Here is a 26712-nt window from a genome sequence, read left to right on the forward strand (position 1 = left end):
CCCCTCCCCCCTTCCCTCCCCTCCCTTCCCCTCCCCTCTCCTCTCCTGTCTTGCTTTGTAGCCCAGGCTGGAGTGCAGTGTGGTGTAATCTTGGCTCACTGCAACCTCTGCCTCCCGGGTTCAAGCAATACTCATGCCTCAGCCTCCTGAGTAGCTGGGATTACAGACATGTGCTACCATGCCCAGTTAATTTTTGTATTTTTAGTAGAGACAGGGTTTTGCCATATGGGCCAGGCTGGTCTCAAGTTTCTTGCCTCAAGTGATTCACCTGCCTCAGCCTCCCAAAGTGCTGGAATTATAGGAGTGAGACACCCTGCCTGGCCTAGCTGCTATAGCTTCTGTATATCTCTATTCCTTTTGTGCATTAGAAATGCCTTGAAACCCCCAGGGAATATCAGAAAAAAAAGAAAAGACTACCAGAGGTCCCACTGTGTGTTTAGCTGAGGTGGGAGAAGAAAGTTTAGAAAAATAATCTCACCTATCCTCATGAAAGATTTACAGTGATAACACAGTTCTTCAGAATTTCACCCAAAAGCTTCAGCTGCCTTGGTTGTTGCAGTCATTGAAGTGAATAGCACATTGTTTTGTTATTTATTTTTAGATACTACATTTTTTCTTAGACTGTGGAAACAGAACTGTGAAATTAATTTTGTAAAATCGGGCTTTAATTTTTTTTTTTTTTGGAGACAGAATCTAGGTCTGTCACCCAGGCTGCATGCAGTGGTGCAATCTCGGCTCACTGCAACCTCCACCTCCCAAGTTCAAGCCATTCTTCTGCCTCAGTCTCCCGAGTAGCTGGGACTACAGGTGCCTGTCAGCACACCTGGCTAATTTTTGTATTTTTGGTAGAGATGGGGGTTTCACCATGTTGGCCAAGCTAGTCTCAAACTCCTGACCTCAAATGATCCACCTGCCTTGGCCTCCCAAAGTGCTGGGATTACAGTCATGAGCCACTGTACCCAGCCAAATTAAAGGTTTTTATAATTAATGTTGTTAGGGAAAAGGGAACTATACTGCTTAATTCTATCCAAGAAACTTAATTCTGAAAGTATTCTCATTTTACAGTAATAAAATTGAGAGTTAGGTGTTAAGTGGTATACCTGAATGAATACCACAAGTGAGCGACAGAGCTAGGATTCAGCACATAAGACATATGTCTTACTCCAAAGGCCATCCCTTTTGTAATACTGTCATCTTTCACCGTTCTCCATGTCTTGCTTGTAGTTCCTGACTCTTAAAGTGAGACTTTAAGTTCGCTTGTGGGAGCAGTGGGATTGGAATTTTGGATTTTGAAATAACTGGACGTTTGAATTAAACTGCGGTGGTATAAAGAATAATTGTTGCTTGATGGAAAATTGAGCTTTGAAGAATTTTTGACTTAACTTTCTGTTTTCTTTTTATCTTTAGTTATCTGCAAATAAAGACCCTAGTCTAAACTCTATAGAATGCTTTTTTTCCTTTTTTTTTTTTTTTTTTTTGGCTTTTTGAGACAGTCTCTCGTTACCCAGGCTGGAGTGCAGCACAGTGGTGAAATCTCAGCTCACTCCAACCTCCACCCCCTGGGTTCAAACGATTCTCGTGCCTCAACCTCCCAAGTAACTGGGACTACAGGCACGCACCACCATGCCCAGCTAATTTTTCCTGTTTTTAGTAGAGATGGGGTTTCACCATGTTGGCCTCAAACTCCTGACTCAGTGATCTGCCTCGGCCTCCCAAACTGTTAGGATTACAGGCATGAGCCACCGCACCTGACCAGAATGCTTTTTCGTAATGTAATTCATCATGATGATGGGTTTTTTCTTGAGCTTATTTAGTACATTTTTCATACAGTAGTAATGTTCTTTCTCTAGAGTGAAAAAAAGAGCAATTTTTTTCTGACTTACCATTTTGGGGGCTGGACGTGGTGGCTCACACCTATAATCCCAGCACTTTGGAGGCCAAGGCAGGAGACCAAAGCTGGTGGATCACTTGAGCCCAGGAGTTCAAGACCAGCCTGAGCAACATGGCAAAACCCCGTCTCTACTAAAAATTTAAAAATTTAGCCAGGCATGGTGGTGCACACCTATAGTCCCAGTGACTGGTTAGGCCGAGGTGGGAGAATCACTTGAGCCTGGGAAGTTGAGGTGCAGTGAGCTGAGATCACGCTGCTGCATTCTAGCCGGGGTGATGGGAGTGAGACCCTGTCTTAAACAAATAATAATAATTTGGGGATGATGTAGACAGAAATAAGGACAGAAGTATGAAAATGAATAATTTTTTTTTTTGAGATGGAGCTCTGTCACCCAGGCTGGAGTGCAGTGGCCGGATCTCAGCTCACTGCAATCTCCGCCTCCTGGGTTTATGCCATTCTCCTGCCTCAGCCTCCCGAGTAGCTGGGACTACAGCCGCCTGCCACCTCGCCCGGCTAGTTTTATTTTTTATTTTTTTAGTAGAGATGGGGTTTCACTGTGTTAGCCAGTATGGTCTTGATCTCCTGACCTCGTGATCCCCCCGTCTCAGCCTCCCAAAGTGCTGGGATTACAGGCTTGAGCCACCGCGCCCGGCCAATGAATAATTATTTAGCATTTTATTAGCCAGAGATTTGGGCAGTCCCAAAAAGCAGCTTTTCTAATCTCCCTCTCCTCCTTTCCCAAAAAACTTTAATCAGATCCTTTAGTATCCTAACATCTTTGGGTTATTTACATACTACTTTTTGGAGGGAAGATTATGGAAAGCTGTCGAGATGTTTGAAAGCATTGATGATTAGCAAGATGATTATTCTTGTAAGAAGCCTTAAGAGGAGAAATGTAAGTGTATTCTAAGTTAACACTGGCTTCTTAAATTGGTCATTGAAAGTTAAATGCCTCCAATTTTCTTTTTAACATTATTTATGCATAATTTAGACAATTTTCTTTTCTTTTTTTTTTTTTTTTTTTTTTTTTGAGATGGAGTCTCTTGCTCTTTCACTCAGGCCATGCCATAGTGCAGTGGCACGATCTCGGCTCACTGCAACCTCCGCCTCCTGGGTTCAAGCGATTCTCCTACCTCAGCTTGCCGAGTAGCTGGGACTACAGGTGTGCACCACCACACCCAATTAAGTTTTTGTTTTTTTGAGATGTAGTCTCATTCTGTCACCCAGGCTGGAATGCAGTGGCGCGATCTTGGCTGACTGCAAGCTCCGCCTCCCGGGTTCATGCCGTTCTGCCTCAGCCTCCCGAGTAGCTGGGACTACAGGCACCCGCCACCACGCCTGGCTAATTTTTTTGTATTTTTAGTAGAGACGGAGTTTCACCATGTTAGCCAGGGTGGTCTCGATCTCCTGACCTTGTGAGCCACCGTGCCTGGCCATCAAAGTATTTTTACTGTTGCTAAAATGTACATTTTCTCCTCTACCACAAATATCAAGGTTGTTAATGATTTTTTGGGGCATAAGAAGTAGTTTCTTATTGTACATATTTATAGTTAAATTTAGTTTTGGATAAAATATTTTCAGAAAATGTAAAAAAAATACTAATTAGAAAGTAATTTTTTAATCCTGTGTTTTATTAAAAGACAGGATTAATTAGGAATGATGTGAACTTTGAAAATTAGGATTTTAAGTCATGTATTGTTTTTGAACTAAACATTGTGTACTAAAAAATATTTAACATAGTAAAAGAGGAAAAATTGTGTATTTTTTTGGGTTGGAGGAGGAAGCCAAAGACCTTTAAAACAGTAATTCTTACACCGTTTCATCCAGTAATCAAGTTTAAGAAAGTCAGTCTAAAAGCAAAAAACTTCACTTTTGAAATCTTGAATGAGGCTTTGTTTCATAAGAGTAGATATGTTGTGTCAATCAGGTAACAATATGGAATCCTAACCAAAAAAATGAAGATACAGGCCGGGTGCAGTGCCTCAGGTCTATAATCCCAGCACTTTGGGAGGCTGAGGCGGGAGGATCATGAGGTCAGGAGTTCGAGACAAGCTTGGCCAACATGGCAAAACCCCGTCTCTACTAAAAATACAAAAATTAGCTGAGCATGGTGGTGGGTGCCTGTAATCCCAGCTACTCAGGAGGCTGAGGCAGGAGAGTTGCTTGAACCCAGGAGGTAGAGGTTGCAGTGAGCCAAGATAGTGCCATTGCACTCCAGCCTGGGTGACAAGAGCAAGACTCCGTCTCAAAAAAAAAAAAAAAGAAGATATAACTTGTACTCTAGGGATTTTGGTTTAAAAAATTGAGAGGAGAGGATTTACTGTATTTTTAACATAAGTTTGAGAATATAAGTGGAGAGTCCATTTGCCGGCAGGCACTTATGAATGTTAATGCGAATCCCACTGGAATGGTTTTCTGAATCATTTAAGGTTATCATGGCTCTGAGAATGGACTGTCATAAGATTAAGAGACTCAGTAATGCTATGGATAGGAAAGTACTTGGAGTAGTATAAAGTGCAAAATAAGTCAATGTAGATAAATTTAAAGTAGAAATCTGATTTTTGGAAGTAGGTAGATGCCATTTTAATAAACTAAGCAGAAAACAAATTGAAGAAAGCCTTAGATTCTTTTGAGGCATTTAGTCCTTTGGAATTTTCTTTTTTCTTTTTTTTTTTTTCTGAGACGGAGTCTCGCTCTGTCGCCCGGGCTGGAGTGCAGTGGCCGGATCTCAGCTCACTGCAAGCTCCGCCTCCCGGGTTTACGCCATTCTCCTGCCTCAGCCTCCCGAGTAGCTGGGACTACAGGTGCGCACCACCTCGCCCGGCTAGTTTTTTGTATTTTTTTTAGTAGAGATGGGGTTTCACCATGTTAGCCAGGATGGTCTCGATCTCCTGATCTCGTGATCCGCCCGTCTCGGCCTCCCAAAGTGCTGGGATTACAGGCTTGAGCCACCGCACCCGGCCGTCCTTTGGAATTTTCATGGAAAGGAGAATCTGTTAGATAGCTAGAGCTTTCACCATTCTGGTGGATAGTGTACTATTTCAGTCAGTTAAACTAAACATTTAGAGTTGTTATGGTTAGTTCAAGTGAGAGTTTATGGCCTAAATGGCTTTTAATTACCCTGAATTTTCTGTTTATATAAGCAGAACTCATGTATCCTGGGGGTATAGTTCAGAATATAGTATCTTAGCGTTCGTCTGTGGATGATTAATCACTTTAGACCTAATATACATGGAATTGGCAAACGTAAAATAGGTTTTATACTATTTTTCTCTGATAACATTCCTAGAAATTCGAGAAGCCATTGTATTGTTCAAAGTGGTGTTATTTCATTTAAAACATTGAAGTTAAAATTTATTAGTTTGTTTTAAATATTCTTAAAACTGGCTAATTAAGTCCTAGAAAAGCCCAGACTTATTTTACTAGAGCAGATAATCAAGTTTATGAAAGAGGGGTTTCAAAATTTTATAGGTAATACTTTAGGCGTTTTCTTGCTGACATAACTAACATTTATTTTCTGTTTATTTTAAGACGAGCAAAATCAAATTAAAGTAGATCTTGTAGATGAGAATTTTACAGAATTAAGAGGAGAAATAGCAGGACCTCCAGACACACCATATGAAGGCAAGTACTTTTTTCTGTATCAAAATATTGTGCGTATTAGAACTTGTCTAAAACATTAAATCAGAATAATCTTAAACATCTATAAATTATATGGAGGGTAACTTCATTTGGTTTAGATAAACAGCAATTTTAAAAATACTAAATTTATATACTTAATATAGACTGGTATTTCTTACTGAATTTTAGCTATTTTTTTCTTTCCACAAAAAGTTTAGCAGAGCTTTGTTACAGGTATTTATAGGTTAGAATTTAATAGAATAAAAGATCTGGCATGGTAAACCTCTGAATTATATGGACTATAGACACTTAGTTACCCTTCATATGGTATCTAAAACAGACCTTGCCTTAAATATCTCACTGGTGAAATGTTGCTTTTGTTTTTAAAGTTCTTCTTTCTCTCATTTAGCATTTCATTCACTCATATGTCTTCATACAGGCTGTAGTCCAAATGTTTTCTTTTTTCAGGAAAGCTTTTAGTGATCATTTCAAGACACATAGAAAGGAGGTGGCTTTGCTGAACTTGGTATTCACAAATTAAGTCTGTAGCTACTTTAGACCATGGAGTTGGGTGGTAAGATGCAGAAATAAGCCTTATAGCATTTTACTTTCTTATTGGGTGAGTCTTCGTTAATTAATATTGTTGTAAATTTAGGTTATACAGCATGTAACCAAGGCTCTTGCATTAATAGCTATTCAAATATTTGTTTATTGGAAAACATAACAGAATATATGGTAACCCTAATTATACAATCTTTACATGTATTTTCTCATTTAATCCTTTCAGCAAATCTTATTAGGTAAATACAATGATTGCTGTTTCATAGATGAAGAAACAAGTTCAGAGAAGTGACTTGTCTAAGGTCAACCATCTTAGCACAACTGATAGGCTTTGCCTTCAAAGCCTGTGCTTTTAATCACTTTATGTAAATCAGAATTCACTTAATATTGGAAGTGGTGGTGATGTCTATTTTGTTTTGTTATCTATTTTCTTAGATGCAAAGTTTTATTGTTACCCAGGCTGGAGAGCAGTGGCATGGTCATAGCTCATTATAAATTTGAATTCCTAGGCTCAAGTAATCCTCCAGCTTCCTCAATAGCTAGTACTACAGGTGCATGCCACCACATCCAGTTAAATACTTTGTGTGTGTTTGTTGTTAATTTTTTTTTGTTTGTTTTTTGAGACTGAGTCTCTCTGTTGCTCAGGCTGGAGTGCGGTGGTAAAATCTTGGCTTACTGCAACCTCCACCTCCCAGAATCAAGCGATTCTCCTGCCTTAGCCTCCCAAGTAGCTGGGATTACAGGCGTGCACCACCATGCCGGCTATAATTTTTGTACTTTTAGTAGAGACGGGGTTTCACAATAATGGCCAGGCTGGTCTTGAACTTCTTACCTCAGATGATATGCCTGCCTAGGCCTCCCAAAGTGTTAGGATTACAGGCATGAGCCACCACTCCCGGCCACCAACTAAATACTTTTGAGTGCTTCTATAATTCTGTAATGAACAGTTTACCCAAAACACTTTTTTTTTTTTTTTTTTTTTGAGATGGAGTCTCACTCTGTTGCCCAGGCTGGAGTGCAGTGGCGCAATCTTGGCTCACTGCAAGCTCCACCTCCTGGGTTCATGCCTTTCTCCTGCCTCAGCCTCCCGAGTAGCTAGGACTACAGGTGCCCACCACCACACCTGGCTAATTTATTTGTGTGTTTTTTTAGTGGAGACGGTGTTTCACCTTGTTAGCCAGGATGGGCTCGATCTCCTGACCTCATGATCCACCTGCCTCAGCCTCCCAAAGTACTGGGATTATAGGCATGAGCCACTGCGCCTGGCTACCCAAAACACTTTTAAAATCTAATATTTTGAATTTTTTTTTGTTTTTAATCCAGACTGTTTAAGACCCTAGAATGTCTTTAGCATATTATACCAATTCTGTTTATTCATTTTTTTTTTTTTTGGTTTGAGACAGAGTCTCGCTCTGTCACTCAGGCTGGAGTGCAGTGGTGTGATCTTAGCTCACTGCAACCTCCGCCTCCCGGGTTCAAGCGATTCTCCTGACAGCCTCCCGAGTAGCTGGTACTACAGGTGCCCGCCACCATGCCTGGCTAATTTTTGTATTTTTAGTAGAGACGGGGTTTCACATTATTGGCCAGGCTTTTCTTGAACTCCTGACCTTGTGATCTGCCCACCTCGGCCTCCCAGAGTGCTGGGATTACAGGCATGAGCCACCGCGCCCGGCCTATTTTTTCTTTCTTTATTGGATAGATGGCATCTTGCCAAGTTACCCAGGCTGGTCTGAAACCCCTGGCCTCAAACAATCCTCTTGCCTTAGTGTCCCAAAGTCTTGGGATTCTAGGCATGAGCCATTGTGCCCAACCTTGTACCAGTTCTTAAGTGATAAAATTTTATTTGTTGTTTTATAGTTAATATGAGCCATTTCTAGATATTTAATTTTTTTATGCTGTTTATTGAGTGCTTCCTATCTGCCTTGCTTGGTCTGGCCATTTTCATGGATGCTATTTCATTTAGTCCTTTTTACAATCATTAAATGTAGAGGAGATCTTTAGTTATCTTAACGAAAATCAGGTGGTTGTCCTAATAGCAGATGTTTTTATGTAATAATATATTAGCTTCTTCTTGAAGACAAGCCTTATAGTTATTCTTGAATTTTTTTTTTTTTAGGTTGTTTTGAAGTCTTTTGGAAGATAGTAGGGCAATGACATTATTCTAGAGGTCTGCCAGCAAAGTTTTAAATTTTTTAACTGATTTTTATAAACAAGGCACTTCCTGAGCTAAATTAGATAGAAGCAATATTTAATAGGTAGATTAATTTTTTTAAATGGATAATGTATACTTATATACATTAAGATATATTAAGATACATTAAGATATATTCTTATGGTTGGGTGCGGTGGCTCACACCTGTAATCCCAGCACTTTGGGAGGCTGAGGCAGGCGGATCACGAGGTCAGGAGATCGAGACCATCCTGGCTAACACGGTGAAACCCATCTCTATTAAAAATACAAAAAAATTAGCTGGGTGTGGTGGCGGGCACCTGTAGTCCCAGCTACTCGGGAAGCTGAGGCAGGAAAATGGTGTGAACCCAGGAGGCAGAGGTTGCAGTGAGCGGAGATCACGCCACTGCACTCCAGCCTGGGCGACACAGCAAGACTCTGTCTCAAAAAAATAAAAAATAAAAAAGATATATTCTTTATTGGTTAGAAGCAAGTTTGGTCATTTTTCTTCTTTTCTTTTTCCCGATACCGAGAATGGGGCCAAACGTTTGGTCATTTAAAAGTGCTTATTTCTGCCTGGGTGGGTTGGCTCATGCCTGTAATCCCAGCACTTTGGAAGCCTGAAGCAGGTGGATCACGAGGTCAGGAGTTCAAGACCAGCCTGACCAACGTAGTGAAACTCCATCTCTACTAAAAATACAAAAATTAGCTGGGCGCTGTGGTGTGCGCCTGTAATCCCAGCTACTCAGGAGGCTGAGGCAGGAGAATCCCTTTAACCCACGAGATGGAGGTTGCAGTGAGCTGAGATCGCACCGCTGCACTCCAGCCTGGGCGACAGAAGGTGACCGCATCTCAAAAAAAAGTGCCTATTTCTGCTGCTGCTGAATGAGTATTTTGATAAGATGAGATTTAATATGCTTTTTGGTATATGTTTGAGGTTGAGTAACTTTAATTCTATTATTTTATGTAAAGATGTTGAGAGAAGTTCATTTTGTTAAGGAAAAGCACCATTCAAGGGCATAAACTTTAATGCTTTTTCTTTTAAATATAACGATAGGTTAAATATTTATTGCAAGGATGTTGCAGTTTTTTGAGTTTTAAAATCTAAACTTAAATGCTAAGGCAAAAGTTTACATGTGGAATGTTCAACTATTTATAACCATTATTAAGTAATGAGGCAGCTGTTTTATAGTATTTAAAGAATCAGATTGTGAAGTAGAATACTCACGGGAAAATGCCATATTGTAGATACTACTTAACTCAATTTTCTTCACTTCTTTTGCCTTAATAATTCAGTGACAAAGGAACAGTTTAGTTCTTGAGCTTTTCTTCCTAAAATTTCTTTTAGGTTTATGGAATCATTGTTGACAGCTTAAAAATTCTCATTCCTTCCCCATCTCCTCTTTGGGTTAAGTTAAATTTAAAGATTGTTAATTTTTAATATTAAAAGCTATTCTTCAAGAAGTTAATGTTTTATAGTAAAAACTATTATAATGTGAATAATATAGTTATCATTAGTTGTGTTACCCTGATCAGATGATGCTATGATTAATGCTAAGTGGTCGTATATTGAAAGTTGTCAGAGCATGTAACATAAGGGATAGAAATAAGATTTTAGAGACTCGTGAGTCCAGCATTATTTATATAATATCTCTGGGCCCTCACACTGCTCCTAAGAGATTATTTTGGCCATTAACGAGGAACTTTGTATGATGGGTTATAGCGATGTTAATCTGGAGTTTAATCAGAAAAAAACAGTTCTTAGGAAGGAAAAAGAAAAGCCTATGTAGTGCTGAAGCCAAATTTATTATAACTGTATTTGAAGCTAGCATTTCTAATTCTGGGTATAGACAGTTATAGCCACAAAATTTCTTCAGGTACCCTTCTCTTACCTGTCAGTTTTTTTTTTTTTCTTTCCACTACTTTTCTTTAAATTTCATTATTGTTACTATATGTTCTGCGATTCAGGCATTTAGTTCAACTCATGCATTAATGAGATTCTATTAAAAAGAACTAGTGGTCAGGCATAATGGCTTATGTCTGTAATCCCATTACTTTGGGAGGCTGAGGTGAGTAGATCATTTGAGGTCAGGAGTTCGAGACCAGCTTAGCCAGGGTGATGATACCCCATCTCTACTTTAAAAAAATTAAAAAATTAGCTGGGCATGACACACACCTATAGTCTCAGCTACCCAGGAGGCTGAGGTAGGAGAATTTCTGTAACTGGGAGGTGGAGGTTGCAGTGAGCCAAGATCACACCATTGCACTCCAGTCTGGGCAACAGAGTGAGAATCCATCTCAAAAATAGCAAGAAGAGAGGCCAGGTACAATGGCTCTTGCCTGTAATCCCAGCACTTTGGGAGGCTGAGTCAGGCAGATCACCTGAGGCCAGAAGTTCAAGACCAGCCTGACCAACACGGTGAAACCCCATCTCTGCTAAAAATACAAAAATTAGCTGAGCGTTGTGTTGGGCACCTGTAATTCCAGCTACTCAGGAGACTGAGGCATGAGAATCGCTGGAACGTGAAAGGTGGAGGTTGCAGTGAGCCAAGATTTTACCACTGCACTCCAGCCTGGGCATCAGAACAAGACCCTGTCTCAGAAAAAAAAGAAAAAGAGGAAGAAGAAGAAAAGAAGGATTCAAACCAAAAAGGGCTTGAAGAAAATAGTACCACTTTTATTTTTTCCTCAGATTCATAGTCATCCATCCATTGATAACAATGGAGTAGTGAGGAGATATATTTGAGAGAATCTAGAATATACTGAAGAAAGTCTCCTGTTTGACTTTTTAAAGAACTGAGCGTATAGAATTTTGAAGATAATAATGCTGCTAGGACACAGTTTTTTATTTTACTTTTTATTACAGGGAGTTTCAGATATATAAAAAAGAATAGGCCGGGCGAGGTGGCTCATGTCTGTAATCCCAGCACTTTGGGAGGTTGAGGCAGGTGGATCACGAGTTCAGGAGATTGAGACCATCCTGGCTAACACGGTGAAACCCTGTCTCTACTAAAATACAAAAGTAGCCTGGCGTGGTGGCGGGCGCCTGTAGTCCCAGCTACTCGGGAGGCTGAGGCAGGAGAATGGCGTGAACCTGGGAGGTGGAGCTTCCAGTGAGCCGAGATGGCACCACTGCACTCCAGCCTGGGCGACAGAGCGAGACTCCGTCTCAAAAAAAAAAAAAGAGAATATAATACAACCTCTTCAGCCAGCTTTAATAACTATCAGCTTATGGCCATCTTTGATCTAATGTATTCTTTGATTATCTTGAAATAAAATCTCGTAGTCTTAGATATAAATATTTCAATAGAACAGTTTTATTTACTATATTTTGTAATAGTATTTTGTTATTAGTAATTGGTCATAAAATCTTAGAAGATGCTTAAACTCTTAATCTTAAGAGTTAAGAATTGAATCCAGCCTCTCATCCAGTGTAAGACTTACCCCTTCAGAGTTTTCTTTTCTTTTTTCTGTTCTGTTCCGTTTATTATTTGAGACAGATTCTCGCTCTGTCACGTGGGCTGGAGTGCAGTGGTGCGATCTTGGCTCACTGCAATATCCATCTCCTGGGTTCAAGCGATTCTTGTGCCTCAACCTCCCGAGTAACTGGGATCATAGACACATGCCACAATACTTGGCTAATTTTTGTACTTTTAGTAGAGATGGGGTTTCGTCATGTTTGTCAGGCTGGTCTTGAACTCCTGGCCTCAAGTGATCTGCCCACATCAGCCTCCCAAAGTACTGGGATTACAGGCATGAGCCATTGTGCACGGCCCAGAGTTTCTTAAGAGGCGGTTATCCTCTCCTTGAGTCTTGAGTACCCCAGTTGTGAGAAGCTAGATGCTAGATAAGATTTTTTTTTTTTTTTTTTTTTTGAGACAGAGTCTCGCTCTGTTGCCCAGGCTGGAGTGTAGTGGCGCGATCTCGGTTCACTGCAAGCTCCACCTCCCGGGTTTACGCCATTCTTCTGCCTCAGCCTCCCAAGTAGCTGGGACTACAGGTGCCTGCCACCATGCCTGGCTACTTTTTTCTATTTTTTAGTAGAGATGGGGTTTCACCATGTTAGCCAGGATAGTGTCACTCTCCTGACCTTGTGATCCGCCCCCTTGGCCTTCCAAAGTGCTGGGATTACAGGTGTGAGCCACCATGCCCGGCCTAGATAAGCTTTTTAAAAATGCTGTATAGCTGCTAGTTGCTCCAGATAACTTCAAAACAAAACAAAAAGTTGCTTTCTATTTGTATATTACTGGTTAGGAAAGCTCCTTAGTAAAATTTTGCGTTTTATAAACCCATTTAAAGGAATAGTTTGGGCCAGGCGCGGTGGCTCACTCCTGTAATCCCAGCACTTTGGGAGGCCGAGGTGGGTGGATCACGAGGTCAGGAGATCGAGACCAGCCTGGGTAACACGGTGAAACCCTGTCTCTACTGAAAACACAAAAAATTAGTCGGGCGTGGTGGTGGGTGCCTGTAGTCCCAGCTACTTGGGAGGCTGAGTCAGGAGAATGGCGTGAACCCAGGAGGTGGAGCTTGAAGTGAGCAGAGACTGCGCTCCACTGCACTCCAGCCTGGGCAACAGAGTAAGACTCCGTCTAAATAAATAAATAAATAAATAAAGGAATAGTTTGTCTTTATGTCTATCTCTCGTTGAATTTTGTTTAAAAAATAAAAAATATATTTAAAGTTTTTTATATGAAAATAGAGACAAGGTCTTGCTGTATTGACCAGGCTGTACTCAAACTCCTGGCCTAGCTTTAAGCAGTCCTCCCACCTCGGCCTCCCAAAGTGTTGGGACTGCAGGCATTAGCCATGGACCCAGCTTGTTTTTATTAGGCTGGTACAAAAGTAATTACAATTTAATTGCACAAATAAAATGTTAACAAGTAAGTATTGACATTTAATTTAGGGCACAAATGAAAAGATTGGGACCTTATTTCATTTGCAAGAACCAACCAGAAGTAGAATTTTGTTTATGGCATAATCTCTGTCCTTTGTATCATCTATACTTTCATCCCTCCTTGCCTTCTTTCTTTCTTCTTTTTTTTTTCTGACCTTTTTTTTTGTTTGTTTGCTATTTAGCAATTCTTAACAGGGTGAATTAGAGGACACAGTGGAAGATTAGAACTCTAATAGTTAATTGTCCTGATGAAATGTTGACATTGCATTGTCTAGATTTAATGTATTTATCTCTAGCCTTGTTACTTATAAACTAATACAGTTGTATGAAGTGGATATTCTGTATGCTTTAAACAACCTTTAAATTAAAACTAGTGCTTTTGATTACTTTCTTTCTGGGTTTCAACTTTAAAATGAATTTTTATAATTGAATATGAAATAGCTGCTCTGAAAAGTTCATCAGTATATTTGTTTTACATATTTGAATTGAGCAGCATTCTTAACTTTGTTTTCCCCATTTTTTTAGGAGGAAGATATCAACTAGAGATAAAATACCAGAAACATACCCATTTAATCCCCTAAGGTATTGTAAGCCTATTTTGTGCATGAACTTATAAAATATTTTATATTTCTGACCTCTTTTATTAATATATATTTTAGGGCTTATTAAAGTCACAGCTTTATGAGTCATTTACTGTGTAAATTTGATATGGGCAGTATTTTAGGTAATGGCAGATGGCTTGCTTCTGAAATTAGAATGAAAAGCAAACTTACCCAAAGGCAGCCATTAATGGCTCAAAACCGGAATAGGATGTACATCTGACAATGGCTCATATGCTAGATCTAGAAATACTTGTCAGTGTTCCCAAATTTAGAGAGCCCTTTTACACATAGACAGAGGTTCTTACTTGACTCAAAGAAGTATGTGTTTTAGGAGACTAGCTTGTACATTCAGTCATTATTTGAGTACTTTGTGCCAAGGAATATAGCAGTAACTAAGACTTACACTGTTCCTCCTTTCATAGAACTCACATTATAGTGGGGAAAAAAACTGAGCATGGAATTGCAACTGTGATAAATGTTGAAAGGGAGAATAGAATACCCTAAGATCATGTACAACATGGGGACCCAACCTAAACTTATTTTTTGATTGAACCACTTCCTTTATGTCTCTGCTTTTACTGTCATCAGCACTTTAGGCATTCAACTTTATTCCCTATTTTGTCTGTTATTTAATCACCCTTCCATCTTTGCCATTTCTACTCATTCTCTGCACTGTTGGTCTAGAAATATTCCTAGAGTGCAGTTTTGATCATGCTGCTTTTCTTTCCCTGAATAAAGTTTAAACTCCATGGCTTGGCACTTTAAACCTCCCGGAACCTGACCCCAATCTTGTTTCCCACTCTAATCTTCTACCACTTCCACCCACAATGTGGGTCTCATTTTCCATCTTAGATTGTTTATTTGTAGATGATGCTTATTCTTCCACAGCTTTCTATCAGTTTCTCTTAAATCTTTGTCACCATTATTTAAAATTCTAGTTTTCTATGAGGCCCGAGTATCATTTTCTTCTTTAAGCTGAGTTCATCATATGTTTCTCCCTCTCCTCTCTCAATAGCATTTTATACAATTTATATAGTGGCAACACAAATATAGTTCCAACTCATGTATTATTTTGGATATGTATCTTTTTCTAGCTTTTATGCTCCTGAGTCAAGGACCATGTCTTATACACCTATATATTATCAGTAGTTTCCAATAGTATAGTGTCCCTTGAGCAGTCACTCAGAATGTTCTAGAATTTGTTCATTCAACCTATTGGTTGTTCCAGTTTAAGAACAGATATGATAATGAAAGTTCCAGGGTGATTTTGGCTCACCTAGCATTATGGGGTGCCTATTAGTCTATTGTTTATGTACATCTATTTTCTGATAAGCCTGGTTGATTTTTTTATTATAATAAAATATACATGACATAAAATTACCATTGTAATCATTTTTATGTGTACAGTTCAGTGGTAGTATATTTACCTTATTGTTTAACCTCTACCATTATCTGTCTATAGAACTTTCTCACCTTCCCAAACTGAAACTTCATGCCCATTAAGCAATAACTCCCCATTATTCCCTGCTCCCAGCTTCTGGTAACCACTGTTTTTGTTTCTCTAAATTTGATTAATTCATAAACCTCATGTAAGTGGGATCATAAAATGTCATTTTGTGTCTGGCTTATATCACCTAGCATAATGTCATCAAGGTTCATTCGTGTTAAAATGTGTCAGAATTTGTTTTTAAGGCTGAATAATATTCCATTCTAAGTATAGACCGTATTTTGTTTTCTCATTCAGCTGTTGATGGACATTTGGATTTTTTTTGTTTGTTTGTTTTTGTTTTTTTTTTTTTGGGACGGAGTCTTGCTCTGTCGCCCAGGTTGGAGTGCAGTGGCGCAATCTCAGCTCACTCCAAGCTCCGCCTCCTAGGTTCACGCCATTCTCCTGCCTCAGTCTCCTGAGTAGCTGGGACTACAGGCGCCTGCCACCATGCCCAGCTAATTTTTTTTGGTTTTGGTTTTTGTTTTTTGTTTTGGGGACAGAGCCTTGCTCTATCGCCCAGGTTGGAGTGCAGTGGCGCAATCTGAGCTCACTGCAAGCTCCGCCTCCCGGGTTCAGGCCATTCTCCGCCTCCCGGGTTCAGGCCATGTTAGCCAGGATGGTCTTGATCTCCTGACCTTGTGATCTGCCCGCCTTGGTCTCCCAAAGTGCTGTGGGATTACAGGCGTGAGCCACTGTGCCTGGCCTTGGATTTTGTTTTATTTTGTTTTTTGTTTTTTTTCGTGGAAATAAGGAGAAAGGAAGAAAAGAACTCTTAGAGGAACCATTCTCTATTTTACCATTTACTATATGTAGTAAAATAATATGTTTACTATTAATAAAAAAAGTTTATTTTTACTATTAAATAATGATGGTAGCAGCTGTCACTTGTTTTGTGCTAGGAATTTTATATGCTTTTCCCAAAAGTCTTTATAACTACCCTAATAAATGAGTGAGCTGAGGCTTAGAAGTTAAATGGAACCAGATTCCATATGGCTATTATAAGCCCATATGTTAAGTCACTGGGCTCTGCTTCCTTTATTCTGATAAGGAAAAAGTAAGGACAAAATCTCTCAACCTGTGAGTATATAAGAACAATCAACCAGAGTTCAAATCTTTCTTATGTAATCTCTGTGTCTCAGATTCTTCACCTGCAAAATCTTTTCATAAGGTTATAAAGACTAAAGAAGTTAATCGGTGTAGAGAACTGTATTTCATAAATTCTATGATCTATTTTTTCCCCACATTTTTAACATCTGTGAAATCAGGATACATCTTTTCGTGGATGGCATGTCATAATTTATTTGGCAGAGGTTTTTGTTTCCCAAAGCGTATTAGTATGTTCTCACCCTGCTATAAAGAAATACCTGAGACTGGGTAATTTATAAACATAGAGGTTTAAGGTCGGGCGCAGTACCTCAGGCCTGTAATCCCAGCACTTCGGGAGACTGAGGCGGGCGGATCACCCGAGGTCGGGAGTTTGACACCAGCCTGACCAACATGAAGAAACCCTGACTCTACTAAAAATACAAAATTATCTGGGCATGGTGGCTCATGCCTGTAATCCCAGCTGCTTGGGAGGCTGAGGCAGGAGAATGGCTTGAACCCGGGAGACGGAAGTTGCGGTGAGCTGAGATGCGCCCATTGCACTCCAGCCTGGGCGAGGTTTAATTGGCTTGTGGTTGTGTAAGCACAGTGGCTTCTGCTTCTGGGGAGGCCTCAGGAAACTTATAATCATGGCAGAAGGCCAAGGGGAAGCAGACACGTCTTACATAGCAGGAAAAGGAGCAAGAGGGAGTTGGGGAAAATGCTTACACACTTGAAAACAACTAGATCTCATGAGAACTCACTAACATGATGACAGCACCAAGGGGGATGGTGTTAAGCCATAAGAAACCATGATCCAGTTTCCACTAGGCCCTACCTCCAACACTGGGGATTACCATTTGACATGCAATTTGGGCAGGGACCCAAATCCAAACTGTATCGTAAGGGTACATAAAACAATGTTATGTTAAATAGTTGATGGTGCCTGATATTTGATGAAATGTAAGTTACAAGTGCCTGGAATAGTAGTAAGCACTTGGTAAATGTTAGACAGCATTAACCAATGACTGCCACCCCAAGTGAGGGAGGCCCTTTCCAAAGTAGTCTATTGGCTTTCCTTTGTAACAGCATTTGAAAATACAGTAGTATTGACACTTAAATTTTCTCTATAAATTCATATTCTCATACATTGCTGGGGGAAATGTAAAATGTTGCAGCCTCTTTGGGAAACAGTTTGATCAAAATGGCAAACTTAGAGTTCCCTTGTGACTCAGCAGTTCTACTTCTAGGTATAACATTTATCCACACAGTAACTTGTACACAGATGTTCATACCAGCACTATTCATTACAGCCAAAAAATGGAAGCAACCAAAAATGTTCGTCATCTGGTGAATGGATAAATAAAATGCAGTATATCCATACCATGGAATACTATTTGGTTATAAAGAAGAATGAAGTACTGATAAATGCTACAACGTATCAGTGAACCTTGAAAACATTATGCTAAGTGAAAGAAACCAGACACAAAAGCTTCACGTTGTATTATTTTTATGAAATATTGGAAAAAGCAAATCCTAGAGACTAGAGACAGAAAGGAATTTGGTGGTGGCTTAGAGATAGAAGAATGGGGAAGTAACTACCAATGGTTACGGGGTTTCTTTTGTTTTGTTTGGCTTTTTTGAGGCAGAGTCTCGCTCTGTCGCCCAGGCTGGAGTGCAGTGGCGTGATCTCGGCTCACTGCAAGCTCTGCCTCCTGAGTTCAGGCCATTCTCCTGCCTCAGCCTCCTGAGTAGTTGGGACTACAGGCGCCCGCCACCATGCTCGGCTAATTTTTTGTATTTTTAGTAGAGACGGGGTTTCACCGTGTTAGCCAGGATGGTCTCAATCTCCTGACCTCATGATCCTCCTGCCTCGGCCTCCCAAAGTGCTGGAATTACAGGCGAGAGCCACCGTGCCCAGCCAGGTTTCTTTTTGAGGTGATAAAATAGTCAAAAAATAGATTGTGGTGATAGTTGCACAAGTCTGTGAATATACTAAAAGTTAGCAAGTTGTACAGTTGCTGGGCACGGTGGTTCATGCCTGTAACCCCAGAACTTTGGGAGGCTGAGGTGGGTGGATCACCTGAGGTCAGTAGTTCGAGACCAGCCTGGTCAATGTGGTGAAACGCCATCTCTACTAAAAATACAAAAATCAGCTGGGTGTGGTGGCACGTGCCTGTAATCCCAGCTACTCAGGAAGCTGAGGCAGGAGAATTGCTTGAACCCGGGAGACAGAGGTTGCAGTGAACCAAGACCACGCCATTGCACTCCAGCCTGGGCAACAGAGCAAGACTCCATCTCAAAAAAAGAAAAGAAAAGGAAGTTGTATACATTAAGTGGGTGAATTATGTCTCAGTAAAGGTGTAGCCTTTATAGGGTATAATAGCTTCAAAGTAATTGCATAATTGTGGCTCTGTTTTAGGCACTTCGATCTGTAACTTCATTTAATTCTTGAAATAAATATTGTATTAAATCTCTCCCACCTCATCCCCACTTTTTTTAGAGACAGGGTCTTACTCTGTTGCTCAGTCTGGAGTGTTGTGGCATGCACAATCATAGCTTAGTGCAGCCTTTAACTCCTGGGCTCAAGTGATCCCTCCATCTTGGCCTCCCAGAGTGCTGGGATTAGAGGCATGAGCCACCACACCCACACCCCTGTTTTATTAAAATGAGAAAAATAGACTCAAAACATAAGAACTGAAGTATGTCTGACGTCTTTGCTGCTACTACATCTTGCTGTTAAGGCCACTGTTACCTGCCTTGGCATGGTGGCTCACGCCTGTAATGTCAGCACTTTAGGAAGTCAAGGCAGAAGAAGCATTTGGGCTTGGGAGTTTGAGTTCAGTCTGGACAACATAGCAAGGCCCTGTCTCTAGTCACACACACGCACAAAAAAAAAAAAGAAAAGAAAGGCCTCTCTACATCTCTAATTCCGGCTGTTCCATTTGGAGGTAGCTTTGACGTTTAGAAACATCTTAGGTTCAAATCCAATTTGTATTACTGTGACTTCAACCAGTTAGTCATAGTTGCAGTTTAGTGTTCTTTAAATATGGTATATATAAAATAAAAGTTTTTTAAATAAAGAACAAACAAGAAAATAAATACGGTACATACCCCACTTGTGGCATTATGCTCTTGCAGTAAATGTTAATGAACATGATAAATATGTTCTAGATGTATACTACATTGATTTGAATTTTTACTGATTGGTAAGTAAAATGAGAAGAATGGGGAATATTTATGTAAATTTCTTGCTGAATTGTGTGTTCACATATGTTTGGACTCAGGCTTAATTTTAAGTCTTATGAGGTAAAAGTATCAAAGTAGCTGGTTATATTTTCATTACTACTATGCAGCTAAAATTTGAGAAAAGATTAAAAATTCACATTTGTGGCCGGGTGCGGTGGCTCAACCTTGTACAGAGCCCAGCACTTTGGGAGAGGCGGAGACGGGTGGATCACGAGCGTCAGGAGATCGAGACTATTCCTCGCTAACACCGGTGAAAAACCCTCCTCTACTAAAAAATACAAAAAACTAGCTTGGGCGTCGGTGGCGGCCCTGTAGGTGCGGCGCAGGCTACTGCGGAGGCTGAGGCAGGAGAATGCCGCTAACCCGGGGAGGCGGAGCGCTGCAAGTGAGCTGAAGTGAGCTGAGACGCGGCCACGTGCACTCCAGCCCCGGGTGGCAGAGCCGCGAGACTCCATCCTCAAAAAAAAAAAAAAAAAAAAAAAAAAAAAAAAAATCACATTTGTCTTACCATGGTCACAGAATATTTTGTTTATTATTATGCAATATATCATTGACCAGAAGAGTAGGCTTACTTCTAAACAGAGAAAATATATCTTTAAATCAGGTGATAATACTGTAGAAGGAATTTGATTAAATGCATACAACCAATATGATTTCTAGTGTTAAATTGTAATGTGTATTGTGCTAGTGAAAAAATCATTAGTAAAATTCTAGCCCAATGGTGTGTCCTGCTCGAATAGAGATTAAGTTGTAGGCCGGATGCGATGGTTTGCATGCCTATAATCCCAGCATTTAGGGAGGCAGGGGGCAGGTAGATGGCTTGAGCTCAGTAGTTCATGACCAAAATGGCAAAACCTGTCTCTACTAAAAATGCAAAAAACAGAACAAAACAAAAACTAGTCAGGTATGGTGGCATGAGCCTGTAGTCCCAGCTACTCAGGAGGCAAAGGCACAAGAATTGCTTGAACCTGGGAGGCGGAGGTTGCAGTGAGCCGAGATCGTGCCACTGCACTGCAGCCTGGACTACACAGTGAGACTCTGTCTCAAAAAAAAAAATAATGTTGTGAATTTTGCTCTTTTTTCTTGGTGTTATCAACATATTTTTTACATGTTAAGTTGTATATACATACCAATACTAATAATCTTTAATGAGCATATGCTCATCTGTACTTGCATATTCAAAATAAAATAGCATTTTCTTTTGTATGATAAGAGAGTTAAAGCTGGTTTAATAATATATGTTTTGAGACCCTGTCTCAAAAATAAATAAAATAAAAAACAAGATACGGCCAAGCACGGTAGATCACCAGAGGTCAGGAGTTCAACACTAGCCTGGCCAACATGATGAAACCCCATCTCTACTGAAAATAATTAGCCAGGTGTCGTGGTGCGCGCCTGTAATCCCAGCTACTCAGAAGGCTGAGGCAGGAGAATCGCTTGAAACGAGGAGGCGGAGGTTGCAGTAAGCTGAGATCACACCACTGCACTCCAACCTGGACGACAGAGTGAAACTCCATCTGAAAAAAAAAAAAAGCAAGAAACACACTTCACATATCTTCAGATCTTAAAACTGGAAGTTACAAATGGAAATATGAACTTAAATCTACCATGAAGTGGAAGCTGAAATGTTTGTTAAACTAAAGAGTGAATGAAATGTACAGTGCATCCCGTAGGAGGAGATAAGGTTATCATTGATGCTATTCCAATGTTGATAATTTAAGAATAGTTTCCTTCGTTTCTGTCTGGGAACTTTTAGTATCTGTTGTTACATAGTGTTCAGATTTCTGTTTTTATTTATTGAGTACTTTCCAAAGATACTGAGTGTTCTGAAGTTCCCAGACAATGCTAGTACTAGTTTTGTATATAAAAATAAAGAGACGTTATTATTATTTTCTTAATAGAGATAGAGTCTTGCTACATTGCCCAGGCTGGTCTCAAACTCATAGCCTCAAACAGTCTTCCCACCTTGGCCTCCCAAATTGTTGACGTTACAGGCTTGATTCACTGTGCTGGGCCATGGAGATAATCTTGAAGATTAAATTTTTTTTTTTTTTTTTACAAATTTTATTTTTATTTTATTCTTTGAGACAGGTTCTTGCTCTGTTGCCCGGGCTGGAATACAGTGGCGTGATCATGGCTCACTGCAACCTCTGCCTCCCAGGCTCAAGCGATCTCTCACCTCAGCCTTCTGAGCCACCACGCCTGGCCCTTGAAGATTAAATTCTTTAGTGGGTCATCTGCAAATTCAAAATTATTATTTTTCTTTTTTATTTTCCTCTTTTTTTTTTTAAGTAGGGACGGGGTCTCACCATATTGCCCAGGCTGGTCTCAAACTCCTGAGCTTAAGCAACCCACCTGCCTTGGCTTCCCAAACTCCTAGGATTATAGACATGAGCCACCATTCTCAGCCCAAATTCAAAATTATTTATTTCTAACTATAGGTTATAGTACAAAGTAAGAATTAGTTCAGTAATTTAATTGTGTCTTGGCATTTTTCCTATGTATCTACAGAGAATTCTGTATAGAAGACCCTTCTTTAAAAAGCAATGCTGAATGCCATATCCTGCTTTTTGCTCACACCTGTAATCCTAGCACTGTGGGAGGCTGAGACAGGTGAATCACTTGAGCCCAAGAGTTTGAGAAAAGTCTAGGCAACATGGTGAAACCCTGTTCCTGTATCCACAAAAAATACGAAAATTAGCCGGGAGTGATGGCACACGCCTGTAGTCCCAACTACTCAGAAGGCTGAGGCAGGAGAATTGTTTCAGCTCAGGAGCTGGAGGATGCAGTGAGCCGAGATGGCGCCACTGCACTTCAGCCAAGGTGACAGAGTAAGACCCTGTCTCAAAAATAAATAAAAAAGGCCAGGCACAGTGGCTCATGCCTGTAATCCTAACATTTTGGGAGGCTGAGGCAGGCGGATCACTTGGGAGTTCCACACCAGCCTGGCCAACATAGTGAAACCCCGTCACTACTAAAAAATACAAAAGTTAGTCAGGCATGGTGGCGCACACATGTAGTCCCAGCTACTAGGGAGGCTGAGGCGGGAGATTCACCTCAGCCCAGGAGGAGTAAAAAAATTGGCCGGGTGCGGTGGCTCAAGGCCTGTATCGCCAGCAACTTTGGGAGGCCGAGACCCGGGCGGATCCACCTCGAGGTCAGGAGATCCGAGACCGATCCTGGGCTTAAGCATGGTGACAACCCCGTCTCTACTAAAAAAAATACAAAAAACTAGCCGGGCGATGGTGGCGGGCGGGCCTGTAGTCCCAGCTACTTGGGAGGCCTGAGGCAAGGAGAATGGCGTAAAACCCGGAGGGCGGAGCTTGCAGGTGGAGGGCTGAGATCTGGGCCACTGCTCCAGTCCTGGCGACCAGAGCGAGACCTGCCTGTCCTCAAAAAGAAAAAATAAAAAAAGTAAACAAACAAAAGGCAAGATATACTTCATATATCGTTCACTCACTTCACCTAGAGAGGCGGAAGTCCTTCGACAGGCTCGCAGGGAGCTGTTTTTAAATTCAATATAATATATATATATATACTAGTATATATTTTTTTTTTTTTTGAGAGCGGAGTCTCGCTCTGATTGCGCGCAAGCTGGGTGCAGTGGCGGTCGATCTCCACTGCAAGCTCCCACGCTCCCAGTTCACGGGCCCATTCTGCTTCAAGCGCCTCCCGAGTAGCTGGGACTAAAGGCGCTAATGTTTTGTTATATTTAGTAGAGCGGCGTTCACCGTGGTTAGTGGCGCAGGATGGTCTCAAGTCTCGCCTGACGGCTCCATGATCCGCACCGCGGCTGGCTCCCAAGAGTGGTCGGATTAGCAGGCGTGAGGGCCACGCACGCCTGCAAAAATTATATGTCTAATCTTGTCTGAAAGATCTAAACCAGCATTGGGTTTTGTGGGTGTGTGGGTTTTTTTTTTGAGATGGAGCCTCGCTCTGGCCCCGCAGGTCTGGAGGTGGCGAGTGTGCGATCTCAGCTACCTGCAAGCCTCCAGCCTCCTGGGTACCCGCCATGTCTCCTGCCTCGAGCCCATGCCGAGGTAGCCTGGGACTATGGTGAGGCGGACTAACGAGGCGGCCCGCCACCACGCCCGAACTATTTTTTGTAATTTTTATTTTTATTTTTTATTTTTTATTTTTAATTTTATTTAGGTTTTTTTTTTTTTGTGTTGTTTTTTTTGAGACGGAGTCCTGGCTCTGTCGCCCAGGCTGGAGTGCGGGGTGGCCGGATCTCTAGCCGGTCACTGCAAGCTCCGCCTTGCCGGGTTTACCGGCGCTTCTCCCTGTCTCCGCCTCCCAAGTGAGCTGACGTAACAGGCCGAGCCTGCCTCGTCGCCCGGCTAGTTTGTGGGTGTATTCTTTAGTAGAGAGGGCAGGGTTTCAGCCGTATTCAGGCGCAGGATGGTCTCGATCTCGCTGACCTTGGGACCCGCCGCGTCTCCGGCCCTCCCAAAGTGGCTGGATTAAGGCCTTGAGCCACCCCCGGCCTTTTTATTTTTTATTTTGAGATGGAGTGTTGCTCTGTCGCCCGGGCTGAAGTGCATTGGCCGGATCTCAGCTCACTGCAAGCTCCGCCTCCCGGGTTCACGCCATTCTCCTGCCTCAGCCTCCCAAGTAGCTGGGACTACAGGCGCCCGCCACCTCGCCCGGCTAGTTTTTTGTAATTTTAGTAGAGACGGGGTTTCACCGTGTTAGCCAGGATGGTCTGGATCTCCTGACCTCGTGATCCGCCCGTCTCAGCCTCCCAAAGTGCTGGGATTACAGGCTTGAGCCACCGAGCCTGGCCATTTTTTGTATTTTTAGATTTCACCATGTTAGTTAGGTTTCACCAGTTAGGCGGATCTCCTGACCTTGTGATCCGTCTGCCTCGGCCTCCCAAAGTGCTGGGATTGCAGGCATGAGTCACTGCGCCCGGCCACCACATTGTTTTAAAGTTATAAAATGCTGTGAATTCCTTGAGTTACTGACATTATGGCATATGATTGTTTATGAATTGAACTCATTGAATAGTAAATGGAGATTGATTATTAAAAATTGAAAAATCTGAGATTCGAAATGCTCCAAAATCTGAAACTTTTTGAGTGTCTACATGTCTTTCAAAGAAAATGCTCATTGAAGCATTTGGATTTCAGATTTTCAGATAAGAAATACTCAGCATAGGCCAAGCACTGGTGGCTCATTCATGCCTGTAATCCCAGCAGTTTGGGAGGCCGAGAGGGGAGGATTGCCTGAGCCCAGAAGGTTAGGACTGTAGTGAGCCGTGATCGCACCACTCCACTCCAGCCTGGGCGATGGGAGTGAGACCCTGCCTCCAAAAAACAGAAAGAAAAAGAAACACTCAACCTGTATTAAGATGTGAAATGTGCGGTTATATCTCTTATAAAGCAATGTTTGATGTCATCTCAGTGGCTTATGCCTGTAATCCTAGTACTTTGGGAGCCTAAGACGGGCAGATCTCTTGAGCCCAGGAGTTCAAGACCAACCTGGGTAATATGGTGAAACCCCAACACTATTAGAAATAAAAAAATTAGCTGGGTGTGATGGTGTGTGCCTATAGTCACAGTTACTTTTAAGATGGGTCACCTGAGTCTGGGAAGTTGAGGTTACAGTGAGCCAAGATTACACCATTGCACTCAAGCCTAGGCTTATAGGAGTGAGACCTTCTCTGGGGAAAAAAAAGGAAAAGGGGAGAAATGTTTGTTGTACATAAGCCCTATATTACTGTCTTACTTAACTTGCACTGTATTTGATATTTAGCCTTATAATAACATTTTTGCTGTAAGGTTAAGTGCACATTCATTTAGTGTGAGTCGCTTATATCTGGGGATGCTTTATTAAGTAGGATGGATACAATGTCTTTTATGGAAGACCAGACAAGGCAGAAATCACAGAAATGTAATTAATACTATGACAAAGGAAACTACAGGTGTGTGGAACAAATCAGGAAGAAGTGATATGGAAAGTGAAACTTGAAGAGTGGGAGTTAGTTGGGAGAAGAGGGCACAGAGGTATGTTATTGAGAAAACAAGTATGTATGAAGGCCCAGAGCAGGGGAAAAGTTTATTATGACTTTTTGAGCAGGAGAGTGGAATGGGGACAGAGGTAAAACTGAGATTTCTGCCGGGTGTGGTGGCTCACGCCTGTAATCCCAGCACTTTGGGAGGCCAAAGGTGGGCAGATGACAAGGTCAGGTGATCGAGACCATTCTGGCTAACGCGTGAAAGCCCATCTCTACTAAAAATACAGAAAAATTAACTGGGTGTCGTGGCGGGCGCCTGTAGTCCCAGCTACTTGGGAGGCTGAGGCAGGAGAACGGCGTGAACCTGGGAGGCAGAGCTTGCAGTGAGCCGAGATTGTGCCACTGCACTCCAACCTGGGCGACAGAGCAAGACTCCATCTCAAAACAAAAAAAAAAAACGACAACAAAAAAAACCCTGAGATTTCAGGGGTAGTCTAGGGCTAGGTTAAGAGTGTGGGCTTGGCTGGGCATGATGGCTCATGCCTGTAAACCCAGCACTTTGGGAGGCCGAGGTGGGTGGATCACCTGAGGTCAGGAGTTCAAGACCAGCCTGGCCAACATGGCGAAACCCCATCTCGCCCTGTTGGCGCGCCGAGATCATACGACTGCACTCCCTGAGCGACAGCGCGAGACTCCTTCTCAAAAAAAGAGAGAGTGGGTCCACGTGAAGGGAATGAGAGGTCATTAATGGTCCTTAAAGCAGCATGGTGATGCAAATCAGATTTGCTTCAAAGGGCTCTCTTTAGTTTTGGTTGGGAAAATAAATTGGAGGTAACAGAAGGGAAGGCAGTAAAGTCAGGAGACTGTCTAGTAACCTAGATGATGAATGATTGTCTCCTTTAATGAGAAGGTGGATGGAGAGAAGTAGGTATCATTGAAAGTAGTAAGATTGCCGGGCGCTGTGGCTCAAGCCTGTAATCTCAGCACTTTGGGAGGCCGAGACGGGCGGATCACGAGGTCAGGAGATCGAGACCATCCTGGGTAACACGGTGAAACCCCGTCTCCACTAAAAAATTTTTTTAAAAAAGCTAGCCGGGCGAGGTGGCGGACGCCTTTAGTCCCAGCTACTCTGGAGGCTGAGGCAGGAGAATGGCGTAAACCCAGGAGGCAGAGCTTGCGGTGAGCTGAGATCC

At 41.7% G+C, this 26712-nt stretch overlaps 1 protein-coding gene across 1 annotated transcript in view; it reads left to right on the forward strand.

Moving 5' to 3' along the window:
• Positions 1 to 26712, forward strand: part of UBE2K (ubiquitin conjugating enzyme E2 K) — an 83438-nt gene that overhangs the window by 31823 nt on the left and 24903 nt on the right. The window contains 4 exon segments of the mRNA XM_017854256.1: positions 5423 to 5515; positions 13663 to 13680; positions 13683 to 13719; positions 25724 to 25730. Coding sequence (XP_017709745.1) covers positions 5423 to 5515; positions 13663 to 13680; positions 13683 to 13719; positions 25724 to 25730 — 155 coding nt within the window.

This window comes from Rhinopithecus bieti, unplaced genomic scaffold, assembly GCF_001698545.2.
Source record: "Rhinopithecus bieti isolate Rb0 unplaced genomic scaffold, ASM169854v2 scaffold_2339, whole genome shotgun sequence".
NCBI classification, from domain to species: Eukaryota; Metazoa; Chordata; class Mammalia; order Primates; family Cercopithecidae; genus Rhinopithecus; species Rhinopithecus bieti.